The 17694-nt window shown below is 39.0% G+C and overlaps 1 protein-coding gene across 1 annotated transcript in view; it reads left to right on the top strand.

Annotated features, from left to right (window-relative positions):
• Rab35 (RAS oncogene family member Rab35) overlaps positions 1 to 17422 on the top strand; it is a 31405-nt gene extending 13983 nt beyond the window's left edge. Inside the window, exons 4-6 of the mRNA XM_070102021.1 lie at positions 2519 to 2643; positions 16070 to 16211; positions 17046 to 17422. Of these exons, the coding sequence (XP_069958122.1) occupies positions 2519 to 2643; positions 16070 to 16198 (254 nt within the window). The 3' untranslated portion in view covers positions 16199 to 16211; positions 17046 to 17422. The remainder of the gene's footprint in view (positions 1 to 2518; positions 2644 to 16069; positions 16212 to 17045) is intronic.
• Positions 17423 to 17694: the final 272 nt, after the last annotated feature.

Here is a 17694-nt window from a genome sequence, read left to right as displayed (position 1 = left end):
ATAATAAAGTAATCTGGAGAGGAAGATTAAAGTTAGGTCATAACTTAATTGTTAACAATATAAATTGTTTATCATAAATAATTTGTAAATTTTTGTCGGTGAAAAATAGCATGATAGCACTTGCATAATAAATTTCAGTTTTCTCTCTGGTGAATATCCTTGAAGTAGAGCCTCTTCATTAATGATGCTTGTTTTTATATAATAATTGTACAGGAGGGCCCCACTTATACAGCAGGTTAGGTTCTGGGCTACCGATGTAAAGCAAAAATCCCGTAAAGTGAAAAATAGCCTTTTTCCACTTTCAAACGCATATAAAAGCCTGATAACATGTTTACAATATCATATATTAAGTGAGCAATAGAGCTAGGCCTAAAAAGTGCATATTCAGTACACACATTACTTACCTTAAAATGATTTTGTCCTTAGCTTATAGTGTGTGGTGAATATATTTATTGTAGGAAGACTGAATAAATGAAGAATGGATATAATTGAAAACCACCGCATTAGTGAAACTGTAAAATGAAGCTCTGTAAAGTGGAGCACTCCTGTATTAAGTATAGCATAAAAATAAAGCAGGTTTTGAAGCTTAAGCAGTGAGTTGCCTTTAATTTTGACTGTCATTGTGATAGATGGTATAGTGTGTTGTGCAATGTGGTTTTTGTGTGTGTATTGGAGAGACCTGCTGGCCATTGACAGCTGACTCATTGGTATCTCAAGCATTGTATCTCGTTTTGGTTCGCAGCCTTTATATGTTCATTTCATTTTTCTTAGCAAACTTAGTCAATCTGTGATGTGTTACCTTACATTTTTGTATGTTCAAACATGTTGTAAGTTGGTGCATAAAAACTATGGTCAGATTACCATATAAAAATGTTTAACGTAGTATGTACTGTACTGTACTCATGGGATAATGTTTATTAAGTGTGTGTGTGTATATGCAGATTGTCTTCACAGCATGGTGATTCTATGGGCAGTCTTCCTTACAATATAAAAATGGATGCATGCGACTGAAACACAAGTAATATTAAGCTACTGATCACCCATATTTTTAAGTACAATTTAGTTATGCAATTGATTAAAACATTTGTAACAATCAGTAAGAATAACCCTCATTTAGAATTCCCCACACTTCCATGCCACCTGCTGCCTGCTTCTCTCTCGTTTGCTAACACCTTTACATAGTTGGTGAGTATGAAATAGTGTACCCTATTTTGTAATCGTATAGTTTTGGCGTTTAAGGAGCTGTTTGTGCAAGTTAATTACCCAGTTATAGTCTCTCCTGATTTCGGGAATTTTTGCTTTGAATGGTGGTTATTGTTCCTAAAAATGTACGACTGAATTAAATAAGTACGAAGCTCTCTTGCCGTCAGTAATAAAGAAAAGACACGGGTGTAGAGCTAGCTTTTATTTTTAACAATGTTTTGCTCTTGATTTGATGAAAGCTCTACACGATGAAGCACCTGTCTTGTTTCTTTTCTATAGACAAAATGTTTTGAAATTTAAAATGCAAATTCAGTGAAGCAAATTAGTAATGAATATTAGAAAAATTGAGTTACCGACTTGTGACTTTTTTTCTTTTTACCGAGTACCAAGCAATCACACAAGTGTGTTACAACTATCTTATTATTTGTAACCAGAATTTTGGTAACAAAAAAAAATTCAAAAATTACAAAATGGCTTCATGATGCATACACAAAAATAATTCAAGCAGTTACAACAATGGCCTCGTTTACAGAGCATTTTTGTATTTTGTAAAATATTGTTTTAAAATCTAAAAATTGCTGATGAATACTTTAATTGATAAATGGCCAGAGTAGAATCAAAATAACTGTTAACCCTTAAACTGTCCAAACAGATCTATGTTCACATGCGTAGTGCTCCAAAAGTAGATCTACGTTTTTTTACATATTTTCAAATATAACAAACAAAAAAAAAATAGATCAAAGTTTTTTTACATGTTTTCAAATGTAAAAAAAAATAAATACGCATTTTTACATAATTTCAAATGTTGAAAAAACGTAGATCTACGTTTGGACAGTTTAAGGGTTAAATAGACTGTTGGAAAGAATTCCTTTCTCACTAAATATTTGTCCTTTATAAAATTAATCTGGTATTTTTACCTCAACAGAAATTCATATAAAAATGCTTTAAACAGCTTGAGATGTATTAAATTGTTCAGGGAAGAGCTTCCTCTAATGTGGTATACATTAAATTTTCAACTTACAACTGAAAGAAAATTAGGAATGAAACTTGTTGGTTAATAAAGTTTTGAAATTTTCAATTTGCAACTAGGATTTATATTGACAGAAAATCAGGAAGGAAATTTATTAGTTAATGAAGCTCTGAAATCTGAGGTGTATTTTAGGGAACTATGACCCTGTACTGAAATGGTAAAAGGTAAGTGTGAGTTTATATTATCCAGCATGTGTTACAAAGCAGTTTTCTTACTTTTATGATCTCTTACCCCCTTATTACAGTTTTATGAGACATCTTTGTTAAGACATAATTATTTTTTCAGTTGGAAACAAAAATGATTGTCCAGACAGGAAGGTTGTACTCTATGAAGATGCCAAACGCTTCGCTGATCAAATGAATATTAAGCTCTTTGAAACTAGTGCAAAGGACAATATTAATGTGGAAGAGGTAAGTGATTTAGTTTAGGTTGTAGGTGTTAGTATTATTTTCTTTGTACAAAAACAGAGATTTGATCAGAATAGAGATTTAAACACTGGAAAGCTGTTGATTTGGAATAGTGAGAGGTTTAAATGTGGGAAAGCTGTTGATTTGGAAGAATCTTCAGGTAATTAAATCAGTTTGTTGGTTCAACAAAAACAGTAAGTAATGAAGGACCACAAATGCAGAAGTCTGTGAATTTGTAAGCACAACTATAGTCTATACTCATACAAAGAATATTTTATGGTATACATTTTTTTTTTTAACGAACCGGCCACATCCCACGAAGGCAGGGTGGCCCAAAAAGAAAAACATAAGTTTTTTTTTTTTTAAATATAGCAATTTGTACAGGAGAAGGTGTTGCTGGCCCCTTGCTCCCGGCATTTTAGTCGCCTCTTACAACACGCATGGCTTACGGAGGAAGAATTCTGTTCCACTTCCCCATGGAGGTAAGAAGAAATAAACAAGAACAAGCACTAGAAAGAAAATAGAAGAAAACCCAGAGGGGCGTGTATATATATGTTTAAGGGCAATGTGTGGTGCAAATATTATGCAGAAAATTTGGAGTGTGGAAATTAGGAAAAGGTGTGGAGTTAATAAAAGTATTAGTCAGAGGGCAGAAGAGGGGTTGTTGAGGTGGTTTGGTCATTTAGAGAGAATGGATCAAAGTAGAATGACATGGAAAGCATATAAATCTATAGGGGAAGGAAGGCGAGGTAGGGGTCGTCCTCGAAAGGGTTGGAGAGAGGGGGTAAAGGAGGTTTTGTGGGCAAGGGGCTTGGACTTCCAGCAAGCGTGCGTGAGCGTGTTAGATAGGAGTGAATGGAGACGAATGGTACTTGGGACCTGACGATCTGTTGGAGTGTGAGCAGGGTAATATTTAGTGGTAATATTCCATGGGGAAGTGGAAAAGAATCTTTCCTCCGTAAGCCATGCGTGTCGTATGAGGCGACTAAAATGCCGGGAGCAATGGGCTAGTAACCCCTTCTCCTGTAGACATTTACTAAAAAAGAGAAGAAAAACTTTATAAAACTGGGATGCTTGAATGTGCGTGGATGTAGTGCAGATGACAAGAAACAGATGATTGCTGATGTTATGAATGAAAAGAAGTTGGATGTCCTGGCCCTAAGCGAAACAAAGCTGAAGGGGGTAGGGGAGTTTCGGTGGGGGGAAATAAATGGGATTAAATCTGGAGTATCTGAGAGAGTTAGAGCAAAGGAAGGGGTAGCAGTAATGTTGAATGATCAGTTATGGAAGGAGAAAAGAGAATATGAATGTGTAAATGCAAGAATTATGTGGATTAAAGTAAAGGTTGGATGCGAGAAGTGGGTCATAATAAGCGTGTATGCACCTGGAGAAGAGAGGAATGCAGAGGAGAGAGAGAGATTTTGGGAGATGTTAAGTGAATGTATAGGAGCCTTTGAACCAAGTGAGAGAGTAATTGTGGTAGGGGACCTGAATGCTAAAGTAGGAGAAACTTTTAGAGAGGGTGTGGTAGGTAAGTTTGGGGTGCCAGGTGTAAATGATAATGGGAGCCCTTTGATTGAACTTTGTATAGAAAGGGGTTTAGTTATAGGTAATACATATTTTAAGAAAAAGAGGATAAATAAGTATACAAGATATGATGTAGGGCGAAATGACAGTAGTTTGTTGGATTATGTATTGGTAGATAAAAGACTGTTGAGTAGACTTCAGGATGTACATGTTTATAGAGGGGCCACAGATATATCAGATCACTTTCTAGTTGTAGCTACACTGAGAGTAAAAGGTAGATGGGATACAAGGAGAATAGAAGCATCAGGGAAGAGAGAGGTGAAGGTTTATAAACTAAAAGAGGAGGCAGTTAGGGAAAGATATAAACAGCTATTGGAGGATAGATGGGCTAATGAGAGCATAGGCAATGGGGTCGAAGAGGTATGGGGTAGGTTTAAAAATGTAGTGTTAGAGTGTTCAGCAGAAGTTTGTGGTTACAGGAAAGTGGGTGCGGGAGGGAAGAGGAGCGATTGGTGGAATGATGATATAAGGGAGAAAAAGTTAGCATATGAGAAGTTTTTACAAAGTAGAAGTGATGCAAAGAGGGAAGAGTATATGGAGAAAAAGAGAGAAGTTAAGAGAGTGGTGAAGCAATGTAAAAAGAGCAAATGAGAGAGTGGGTGAGATGTTATCAACAAATTTTGTTGAAAATAAAAAAAAGTTTTGGAGTGAGATTAACAAGTTAAAGAAGCCTAGAGAACAAATGGATATGTCAGTTAAAAATAGGAGAGGAGAGTTATTAAATGGAGAGTTAGAGGTATTGGGAAGATGGAGGGAATATTTTGAGGAATTGTTAAATGTTGATGAAGATAGGGAAGCTGTGATTTCGTGTATAGGGCAAGGAGGAATAACATCTTGTAGGAGTGAGGAAGAGCCAGTTCTGAGTGTGGGGGAAGTTCGTGAGGCAGTAGGTAAAATGAAAGGGGGTAAGGCAGCCGGGATTGATGGGATAAAGATAGAAATGTTAAAAGCAGGTGGGGATATAGTTTTGGAGTGGTTGGTGCAATTATTTAATAAATGTATGGAAGAGGGTAAGGTACCTAGGGATTGGCAGAGAGCATGCATAGTTCCTTTGTATAAAGGCAAAGGGGACAAAAGAGAGTGCAAAAATTATAGGGGGATAAGTCTGTGTGTAAATTCAAGAATTATGTGGATTAAAGTAAAGGTTGGATGCGAGAAGTGGGTCATAATAAGCGTGTATGCACCTGGAGAAGAGAGGAATGCAGAGGAGAGAGAGAGATTTTGGGAGATGTTAAGTGAATGTATAGGAGCCTTTGAACCAAGTGAGAGAGTAATTGTGGTAGGGGACTTGAATGCTAAAGTAGGAGAAACTTTTAGAGAGGGTGTGGTAGGTAAGTTTGGGGTGCCAGGTGTAAATGATAATGGGAGCCCTTTGATTGAACTTTGTATAGAAAGGGGTTTAGTTATAGGTAATACATATTTTAAGAAAAAGAGGATAAATAAGTATACACGATATGATGTAGGGCGAAATGACAGTAGTTTGTTGGATTATGTATTGGTAGATAAAAGACTGTTGAGTAGACTTCAGGATGTACATGTTTATAGAGGGGCCACAGATATATCAGATCACTTTCTAGTTGTAGCTATACTGAGAGTAAAAGGTAGATGGGATACAAGGAGAATAGAAGCATCAGGGAAGAGAGAGGTGAAGGTTTATAAACTAAAAGAGAAGGCAGTTAGGGTAAGATATAAACAGCTATTGGAGGATAGATGGGCTAATGAGAGCATAGGCAATGGGGTCGAAGAGGTATGGGGTAGGTTTAAAAATGTAGTGTTAGAGTGTTCAGCAGAAGTTTGTGGTTACAGGAAAGTGGGTGCAGGAGGGAAGAGGAGCGATTGGTGGAATGATGATGTAAAGAGAGTAGTAAGGGAGAAAAAGTTAGCATATGAGAAGTTTTTACAAAGTAGAAGTGATGCAAGGAGGGAAGAGTATATGGAGAAAAAGAGAGAAGTTAAGAGAGTGGTGAAGCAATGTAAAAAGAGAGCAAATGAGAGAGTGGGTGAGATGTTATCAACAAATTTTGTTGAAAATAAGAAAAAGTTTTGGAGTGAGATTAACAAGTTAAGAAAGCCTAGAGAACAAATGGATTTGTCAGTTAAAAATAGGAGAGGAGAGTTATTAAATGGAGAGTTAGAGGTATTGGGAAGATGGAAGGAATATTTTGAGGAATTGTTAAATGTTGATGAAGATAGGGAAGCTGTGATTTCGTGTATAGGGCAAGGAGGAATAACATCTTGTAGGAGTGAGGAAGAGCCAGTTGTGAGTGTGGGGGAAGTTCGTGAGGCAGTAGGTAAAATGAAAGGGGGTAAGGCAGCCGGGATTGATGGGATAAAGATAGAAATGTTAAAAGCAGGTGGGGATATAGTTTTGGAGTGGTTGGTGCAATTATTTAATAAATGTATGGAAGAGGGTAAGGTACCTAGGGATTGGCAGAGAGCATGCATAGTTCCTTTGTATAAAGGCAAAGGGGATAAAAGAGAGTGCAAAAATTATAGGGGGATAAGTCTGTTGAGTGTACCTGGTAAAGTGTATGGTAGAGTTATAATTGAAAGAATTAAGAGTAAGACGGAGAATAGGATAGCAGATGAACAAGGAGGCTTTAGGAAAGGTAGGGGGTGTGTGGACCAGGTGTTTACAGTGAAACATATAAGTGAACAGTATTTAGATAAGGCTAAAGAGGTCTTTGTGGCATTTATGGATTTGGAAAAGGCGTATGACAGGGTGGATAGGGGGGCAATGTGGCAGATGTTGCAAGTGTATGGTGTAGGAGGTAGGTTACTGAAAGCAGTGAAGAGTTTTTACGAGGATAGTGAGGCTCAAGTTAGAGTATGTAGGAAAGAGGGAAATTTTTTCCCAGTAAAAGTAGGCCTTAGACAAGGATGTGTGATGTCACCGTGGTTGTTTAATATATTTATAGATGGGGTTGTAAGAGAAGTAAATGCGAGGGTCTTGGCAAGAGGCGTGGAGTTAAAAGATAAAGAATCACACACAAAGTGGGAGTTGTCACAGCTGCTCTTTGCTGATGACACTGTGCTCTTGGGAGATTCTGAAGAGAAGTTGCAGAGATTGGTGGATGAATTTGGTAGGGTGTGCAAAAGAAGAAAATTAAAGGTGAATACAGGAAAGAGTAAGGTTATGAGGATAACAAAAAGATTAGGTGATGAAAGATTGAATATCAGATTGGAGGGAGAGAGTATGGAGGAGGTGAACGTATTCAGATATTTGGGAGTGGACGTGTCAGCGGATGGGTCTATGAAAGATGAGGTGAATCATAGAATTGATGAGGGAAAAAGAGTGAGTGGTGCACTTAGGAGTCTGTGGAGACAAAGAACTTTGTCCTTGGAGGCAAAGAGGGGAATGTATGAGAGTATAGTTTTACCAACGCTCTTATATGGGTGTGAAGCGTGGGTGATGAATGTTGCAGCGAGGAGAAGGCTGGAGGCAGTGGAGATGTCATGTCTGAGGGCAATGTGTGGTGTGAATATAATGCAGAGAATTCGTAGTTTGGAAGTTAGGAGGAGGTGCGGGATTACCAAAACTGTTGTTCAGAGGGCTGAGGAAGGGTTGTTGAGGTGGTTCGGACATGTAGAGAGAATGGAGCGAAACAGAATGACTTCAAGAGTGTATCAGTCTGTAGTGGAAGGAAGGCGGGGTAGGGGTCGGCCTAGGAAGGGTTGGAGGGAGGGGGTAAAGGAGGTTTTGTGTGCGAGGGGCTTGGACTTCCAGCAGGCATGCGTGAGCGTGTTTGATAGGAGTGAATGGAGACAAATGGTTTTTAATACTTGACGTGCTGTTGGAGTGTGAGCAAAGTAACATTTATGAAGGGATTCAGGGAAACCGGCAGGCCGGACTTGAGTCCTGGAGATGGGAAGTACAGTGCCTGCACTCTGAAGGAGGGGTGTTAATGTTGCAGTTTAAAAACTGTAGTGTAAAGCACCCTTCTGGCAAGACAGTGATGGAGTGAATGATGGTGAAAGTTTTTCTTTTTCGGGCCACCCTGCCTTGGTGGGAATCGGCCGGTGTGATAATAAAAATATAAAAATAAGTCTGTTGAGTATACCTGGTAAAGTGTATGGTAGAGTTATTATTGAAAGAATTAAAAGTAAGACGGAGAATAGGATAGCAGATGAACAAGGAGGCTTTAGGAAAGGTAGGGGGTGTGTGGACCAGGTGTTTACAGTGAAACATATAAGTGAACAGTATTTAGATAAGACTAAAGAGGTCTTTGTGGCATTTATGGATTTGGAAAAGGCGTATGACAGGGTGGATAGGGGGGCAATGTGGCAGATGTTGCAGGTGTATGGTGTAGGAGGTAGGTTACTGAAAGCAGTGAAGAGTTTTTACGAGGATAGTGAGGCTCAAGTTAGAGTACATAGGAAAGAGGGAAATTATTTCCCAGTAAAAGTAGGCCTTAGACAAGGATGTGTGATGTCACCATGGTTGTTTAATATATTTATAGATGGGGTTGTAAGAGAAGTAAATGCGAGGGTCTTGACAAGAGGCGTGGAGTTAAAAGATAAAGAATCACACATAAAGTGGGAGTTGTCACAGTTGCTCTTTGCTGATGACACTGTGCTCTTGGGAGATTCTGAAGAGAAGTTGCAGAGATTGGTGGATGAATTTGGTAGGGTGTGCAAGAGAAGAAAATTAAAAGTGAATACAGGAAAGAGTAAGGTTATGAGGATAACAAAAATATTAGGTGATGAAAGATTGGATATCAGATTGGAAGGAGAGAGTATGGAGGAGGTGAATGTATTCAGATATTTGGGAGTGGACGTGTCAGCGGATGGGTCTATAAAGGATGAGGTGAATCAAGAATTGATGAGGGGAAAAGGGTGAGTGGTGCACTTAGGAGTCTGTGGAGACAAAGAACTTTGTCCTTGGAGGCAAAGAGGGGAATGTATGAGAGTATAGTTTTACCAACACTCTTGTATGGGTGTGAAGCATGGGTGATGAATGTTGCAGCGAGGAGAAGGCTGGAGGCAGTGGAGATGTCATGTTTGAGGGCAATGTGTGGTGTGAATGTAATGCAGAGAATTCGTAGTTTGGAAGTTAGGAGGAGGTGCGGGATCACCAAAACTGTTGTCCAGAGGGCTGAGGAAGGGTTGTTGAGGTGGTTCGGACATGTAGAGAGAATGGAGCGAAACAGAATGACTTCAAGAGTGTATCAGTCTGTAGTGGAAGGAAGGCGGGGTAGGGGTCGGCCTAGGAAAGGTTGGAGAGAGGGGGTAAAGGAGGTTTTGTGTGGGAGGGGCTTGGACTTCCAGCAGGCGTGCATGAGCGTGTTTGATAGGAGTGAATGGAGGCGAATGGTTTTTAATACTTGACGTGCTGTTGGAGTGTGAGCAAAGTAACATTTATGAAGGGGTTCAGGGAAACCGGCAGGCCGGACTTGAGTCCTGGAGATGGGAAGTACAGTGCCTGCACTCTGAAGGAGGGGTGTTAATGTTGCAGTTTAAAAACTGTAGTGTAAAGCACCCTTCTGGCAAGACAGTGATGGAGTGAATGATGGTGAAAGTTTTTCTTTTTCGGGCCACCCTGCCTTGGTGGGAATCGGCCAGTGTGATAATAAAAATAAAATAAATAATTCAGGGAAACCGGTTATTTTCATATAGTCGGACTTGAGTCCTGGAAATGGGAAGTACAGTGCCTGCACTTTAAAGGAGAGGTTTGGGATATTGGCAGTTTGGAGGGATATGTTGTGTATCTTTATATGTGTATGCTTCTAAACTGTTGTATTCTGAGCACCTTTGCAAAAACAGTGATAATGTGCGAGTGTGGTGAAGTGTTGAATGATGATGAAAGTATTTTCTTTTTGGGGATTTTCTTTCTTTTTTGGGTCACCCTGCCTCGGTGGGAGACGGCCGACTTGTTGAAAAAAAAAAAAAAATATATATGTGTAGTGTGACCTAAGTGTAAGTAGAAGTAGCAAGACGTACCTGTAATCTTGCATATTTATGAGACAGACAAAAGACACCAGCAATCCTACCATCATGTAAAACAATTACAGGCTCTTGTTTTACACTCACTTGGCAGGAAGGTAGTACCTCCCTGGGTGGTTGCTGTCTACCAATCTACTACCTCTTTTATGGTATACATTTTTTTTTTTTTTTTTTTTTTTTTTTTTTGTCTCAACAATTCGGCCGTCTCCCACCGAGGCAGGGTGACCCAAAAAAGAAAGAAAATCCCCAAAAAGAAAATACTTTCATCATCATTCAACACTTTCACCACACTCGCACATTATCACTGTTTTTGCAGAGGTGCTCAGAATACAACAGTCTAGAAGCATACACATATAAAGATACACAACATATCCCTCCAAACTGCCAATATCCCAAAACCCCTCCTTTAAAGTGCAGGCATTGTACTTCCCATTTCCAGGACTCAAGTCCGACTATATGAAAATAACCGGTTTCCCTGAATCCCTTCACTAAATATTACCCTGCTCACACTCCAACAGATCGTCAGGTCCCAAGTACCATTCGTCTCCATTCACTCCTATCTAACACGCTCACGCACGCTTGCTGGAAATCCAAGCCCCTTACCCACAAAACCTCCTTTACCCCCTCTCTCCAACCCTTTCGAGGACGACCCCTACCCCGCCTTCCTTCCCCTATAGATTTATATGCTTTCCATGTCATTCTACTGTGATCCATTCTCTCTAAATGACCAAACCACCTCAACAACCCCTCTTCTGCCCTCTGACTAATACTTTTATTAACTCCACACCTTCTCCTAATTTCCACACTCCGAATTTTTTGCATAATATTTACACCACACATTGCCCTTAGACAGGACATCTCCGCTGCCTCCAACCGTCTCCTTGCTGCTGCATTTACCACCCAAGCTTCACACCCATATAAGAGTGTTGGTACTACTATACTTTCATACATTCCCTTCTTTGCCTCCATAGATAACGTTTTTTGACTCCACATATACCTCAACGCACCACTCACCTTTTTTCCCTCATCAATTCTATGATTAACCTCATCCTTCATAAATCCATCCGCCGACACGTCAACTCCCAAGTATCTGAAAACATTCACTTCTTCCATACTCCTCCTCCCCAATTTGATATCCAATTTTTCTTTATCTAAATCATTTGACACCCTCATCACCTTACTCTTTTCTATGTTCACTTTCAACTTTCTACCTTTACACACATTCCCAAACTCATCCACTAACCTTTGCAATTTTTCTTTAGAATCTCCCATAAGCACAGTATCATCAGCAAAAAGTAACTGTGTCAATTCCCATTTTGAATTTGATTCCCCATAATTTAATCCCACCCCTCTCCCAAACACCCTAGCATTTACTTCCTTTACAACCCCATCTATAAATATATTAAACAACCATGGTGACATTACACATCCCTGTCTAAGACCTACTTTTACCGGGAAGTAGTCTCCCTCTCTTCTACACACCCTAACCTGAGCCTCACTATCCTCATAAAAACTCTTTACAGCATTTAATAACTTACCACCTATTCCATATACTTGCAACATCTGCCACATTGCTCCTCTATCCACTCTATCATATGCCTTTTCTAAATCCATAAATGCAATAAAAACCTCCCTATCTTTATCTAAATACTGTTCACATATATGCTTCAATGTAAACACCTGATCTACACATCCCCTACCCACTCTAAAACCTCCTTGCTCATCCGCAATCCTACATTCTGTCTTACCTCTAATTCTTTCAATTATAACCCTACCGTACACTTTTCCTGGTATACTCAGTAAGCTTATTCCTCTGTAATTTTTACAGTCTCTTTTGTCCCCTTTCCCTTTATATAAAGGGACTATACATGCTCTCTGCCAATCCCTAGGTACCTTCCCCTCTTTCATACATTTATTAAACAAAAGTACCAACCACTCCAACACTATATCCCCCCCTGCTTTTAACATTTCTGTCATGATCCCATCAGTTCCAGCTGCTTTACCCCCTTTCATTTTACGTAATGCCTCACGTACCTCCCCCACACTTACATTCTGCTCTTCTTCACTCCTAAAAGATGGTATACCTCCCTGACCAGTGCATGAAATTACTGCCTCTGTTTCTTCCTTAACATTTAAAAGTTCCTCAAAATATTCTCGCCATCTACCCAATACCTCCATCTCCCCATCTACTAACTCCCCTACTCTGTTTTTAACTGACAAATCCATATTTTCCCTAGGCTTTCTTAACTTGTTTAACTCGCTCCAAAATTTTTTCTTATTTTCATTAAAATTTCTTGACAGTGCCTCTCCCACTCTATCATCTGCTCTCCTTTTGCACTCTCTCACCACTCTCTTTACCTTTCTTTTACTCTCCATATACTCTGCTCTTCTTATAACACTTCTGCTTTGTAAAAACCTCTCATAAGCTACCTTTTTCTCTTTTATCACACCCTTTACTTCATCATTCCACCAATCACTCCTCTTTCCTCCTGCCCCCACCCTCCTATAACCACAAACTTCTGCCCCACATTCTAATACTGCATTTTTAAAACTATTCCAACCCTCTTCAACCCCCCCACTACTCATCTTTGCACTAGCCCACCTTTCTGCCAATAGTCGCTTATATCTCACCCGAACTTCCTCCTCCCTTAGTTTATACACTTTCACCTCCCTCTTACTTGTTGTTGCCACCTTCCTCTTTTCCCATCTACCTCTTACTCTAACTGTAGCTACAACTAAATAATGATCCGATATATCAGTTGCCCCTCTATAAACATGTACATCCTGGAGCCTACCCATCAACCTTTTATCCACCAATACATAATCTAATAAACTACTTTCATTACGTGCTACATCATACCTTGTATATTTATTTATCCTCTTTTTCATAAAATATGTATTACTTATTACCAAATTTCTTTCTACACATAGCTCAATTAAAGGCTCCCCATTTACATTTACCCCTGGCACCCCAAATTTACCTACTACTCCCTCCATAACATTTTTACCCACTTTAGCATTAAAATCCCCAACCACCATTACTCTCACACTTGATTCAAAAACTCCCCACGCATTCACTCAACATTTCCCAAAATCTCTCTCTCTCCTCTACACTTCTCTCTTCTCCAGGTGCATACACGCTTATTATAACCCACTTTTCACATCCAATCTTTATTTTGCTCCACATAATCCTTGAATTAATACATTTATAGTCCCTCTTTTCCTGCCATAGCTTATCCTTCAACATTATTGCTACTCCTTCTTTAGCTCTAACTCTATTTGAAACCCCTGACCTAATCCCATTTATTCCTCTCCACTGAAACTCTCCCACCCCCTTCAGCTTTGTTTCACTTAAAGCCAGGACATCCAGCTTTTTCTCATTCATAACATCCACAATCATCTCTTTCTTATCATCTGCACAACATCCACGCACATTCAGACTTCCCACTTTGACAATTTTCTTCTTCTTATTCTTTTTAGTAATCTTTACAGGAAAAGGGGTTACTAGCCCATTGTTCCCGGCATTTTAGTTGACTTTTACAACACGCATGGCTTACGGAGGAAAGATTCTTATTCCACTTCCCCATGGATATAAAAGGAAAATTAATAAGACCAAGAACTATTAAGATAAAATCAAAGAAAACTCAGATGAGTGTGTATAAATAAATGTGTACATGTATGTGTAGTGTGACCTAAGTGTAAGTAGAAGTAGCAAGACATGCCTGTAATCTTGCATATTTATGAGACAGACAAAAGACATCAGCAATCCTATCCATACATAGTTACATATAATATATTAAGGTATGAACTCCCATCATTTAGCTCTTCTATGTGAGTATAGAGGTCTGTTATGACTGCAAATGTTTTCTTAATAAAATTTGTTATGGTGCCAAATGTTAGAGTGTCTGAGCTGTGAGAATTCCTCTTCCTGGAGTCTGTTTTTTGCTAATATGTAAAGCTTGCATAATTTTGGACTTCATTAACTTTTGAAAAAAAATACAAAAATAAAATAGTATACATTTTACAAGCTTGTGTAGTGTGAATATAAATAGATATGGCTTCATTTATTTAATTAGAATCATAGAGAGTCAATTTATTTTGCATTTTTTTTTGAGATGCATGTACATATCTAAGTACAGTGGACCCCCGAGTTTTAACGGCATCGAGTTTCATGAAATCCGACTTTCGGCAAGTTTTTTCAGCTAAATTTAGCCTCGCGGTTCGTGATTAGACTTGTGATTCGGCGACTGTCTGGTACCCGTCCGCCCGTCACCACACACACAAAGCCAGTCTCCTGCACTATTCACGCTCAGTGTGCCATTGTTTACCAGCACGTGACCATCACCCCACGAGTTCATACAATACATTTCGTAATAATCCACTGTTTTTTGTGATTGCAACTGCTAAATAAGTCACCATGGGCCCAAGGAAAGCTAGTGCAAGCCCTTTGGTAAAGAAAGTGAGGAACATGATCGAATTCAAGAAGGAAATTATTGAAAAATATGAGAGCGGAGTGCGTGTTACAGAACTTGCCAGGATGTATGGCAAACCCCATTCAACCATCACTTCGATCGTGGCGAAGGGAAAGGAAATGAAGTGTGCTGTTCTTGCAAAAGGGGTAGATATGCTGACAAAAAAGAGATCGTCTTCTTCAAAGATTAAGGACATTTGTGCAAAGTGGACTTAAGTGCCGACATTTATGGATGAACTTCACCCTAACAAAGCTGTTGTAGGCCGTGTTGGCAGCATGTACAATGACAGTGTTGTGCCCCACTTCAGACAAATCTTAAAGAAACGCCAGCAACAGAGTTCTCTGGACAGATATTTTGTGCGACAGGGGTCCAGTGACTCTCAAGTTGTTCCCAGTGTCTTTAAAAAACAAAGAAGGGAAGTAACCCCAGATAAGAACTTCATACCTGATGTCTTAATGGAAGGAGATTCTCCTTCCAAACAATAGTGTACACCTTCCTCCTATCTCCTCCTCCCGTCTTCCATCTACCCAGAAGTCTTCAGTAAAGGTAAGTGTAATGTTATTATTTTTTATATGTATGTACTTGATTTCTCATTGTTTTCAGTATGTAAATCTTTATTTAATTTGAAAAAAATATTTTATTTTAATATTTTTGGGTGTCGGGAACTGATTAATTTTATTTCCATTATTTCCTACCTGGAGTTTACCTGGAGAGAGTTCCGGAGGTCAACGCCCCCGCGGCCCGGTCTGTGACCAGGCCGCCTGGTGGATCAGACCCTGATCAACCAGGCTGTTGCTGCTGGCTGCACGCAAACCAACATACAAGCCACAGCCCGGCTGGTCAGGAACCGACTTTAGGTGCTTGTCCAGTGCCAGCTTGAAGACTGCCAGGGGTCTGTTGGTAATCCCCCTTATGTATGCTGGGAGGCAGTTGAACAGTCTCGGGCGCCTGACACTTATTGTATGGTCTCTTAACGTGCTAGTGACACCCCTGCTTTTCATTGGGGGAAAATGGTTTCGCCATTCGGCAATTTCAACATTCACCAGGCTTTCTGGAACGGATTAATCACGAAACTCGGGGCTCCACTGTACATTAAATGTTAATTTACCACCTATACATTTTTATACATTATTAGTGATGAACTCAGATTAAGTTGTAATAAACAGCTTGATGAATAAAGAGAAGGATGGACGAGGAGCTCAAACTGTGGTCCTTCCTATTAGAAGCCCAGGCGGCCAGGACAGAGCAGTGGACTGTCAATTTATGGATCATGGTTCGAGCCCCTCATCCATCCTTTTGTTTATTCATTATTAGTTGTGAAAATGATTTCACTTTTTTTTTTTTTTTTTAACTCTAGGGCTGTCTCCTGCCAAGTTAGGGTGTCATATTTGATTATTAGTTGTGTAATTATACTTGTAACATTGCAGATGTTCACAGTGATGACTAAGATGGTGTTACAAACAAAGAAGGAGCAGAGAGATAGGCAGACCAACACAAGTGACCCAGTGCGTCTTCATAATCCTAAAAAAGGAAAAGGAAAGCAGAAATGCTGCTAGCAAATATAGAATGGTGAGAGCAAACATTTGTAAACATTTTAGCTTGGTGTGAGTGGAGACAAGGAGTTTTTGAGATTTGTTGTGCTGTTGGTGTGTGAGCAAACTAATATTTATGAAGGGATTCATGTAACTTGTGTAGCCAAACTTGCATGCTGGAGGTGGGAGGTACTGTGCATTGCCTACATTCTTAGTGCTAGGTTGTAATTTGGTGGATCTTTACTGCTCACAGCTTATCTGAGTGAGCTGAGCTCATGGCATGGAACTACGGGACTGACCCTGGGCTTTAAGCCTTAGTACAACAGGATCCACCCTGAAGGGTTAACAAAGCTATACATATGACTATCTTAGATAAACAATAAGAGTGCACTACTCAGCACCCAATAATTTTTTGTGTGTGTTTTCAACATACTGGTCTTCTTCTGCCAAGGCAGAATGATTCAAAAAAGGAGAAAAACCTTATAAAGCTCTTTTTCTTTTTTACACTTAATAATGTATACAGGAGAAGGGGTTACTAGCCCCATGCTTCCGGCATTTTAGTCACCTCTTACAGCACGCATGGCTATAGAGGAAGAATTCTTTTACCCAATATATCATATTAGTCATTTTTTAATAAAGTATATTATTTATACCCCTCAAAGGAGGTTCCTTGGTGCTGGTAAGAGTCTTTTGATTCTTGGAATTGGACTTCTCCTCCTCCTCATAATCAAACTTCATTTCCTACCATTCCCCAAGCACTATATGACTTGTAGGGATTTAGTATTTTCTCTCAAATGTGATGACAATATTTATAGGACTGGTAACATACCTTTCAACAATTGTAATAAATTATTTTTTAATTGTTTTTCAGATGTGTGAGCAGCAGGAGCGAGGGAGGCAGGGTATAAAGCCCTTTCAGCCCCTATAAGAGTGTGTCTTGGAAATATATTAACTTTCAATTATAATTAATGTGTGAGAGGAGAGAATTTTTTGATAGTTATTAGAGAAATACCATGTGTACGTGCTTGCATGTGTGTTGTCACAGAAATATATGAAAGACCTTATAATATATATCTATTTTTTTTTATACCATATGTCTAAAACAAATTAGGTTTGTCAATATTTTATCTAATGCCTCGTTGACTACTGCCTTTTCACGTTAAAAGGACAGTGTGGTATCTTCTGTTCCCAATATTCTTGTGTAAATGTCTTAAATACTTCCTTTAGAACATAAATGTTTTTTTTTTTCAGTGGTTTTAGCTATATTTAAAAAAATTTAGAGAGAAAGATAAGAAAACTTGATGTACAGTAGATAAAGACTTTTCTGAAATAAGGGCGTTTAGCTCTACTGTCATATTTTCAATCTTTGCTTTAACATTAAAATATTAATGACAAGACACTGATGACATTGTACAAACCCCTTTGTATTTTTTTTTTTTTAAAAGTGAGCTTGACTTTCCATGGTTAGTTGAGTGTGTGAGTCAATGCATCTCATTTTTAATACAGAAAGAGTGATATAC

The sequence above is a fragment of the Cherax quadricarinatus genome, chromosome 79, assembly GCF_038502225.1.
Source record: "Cherax quadricarinatus isolate ZL_2023a chromosome 79, ASM3850222v1, whole genome shotgun sequence".
Lineage (NCBI taxonomy): Eukaryota > Metazoa > Arthropoda > Malacostraca > Decapoda > Parastacidae > Cherax > Cherax quadricarinatus.
This window is presented reverse-complemented; position numbering and strand designations above follow the sequence as displayed.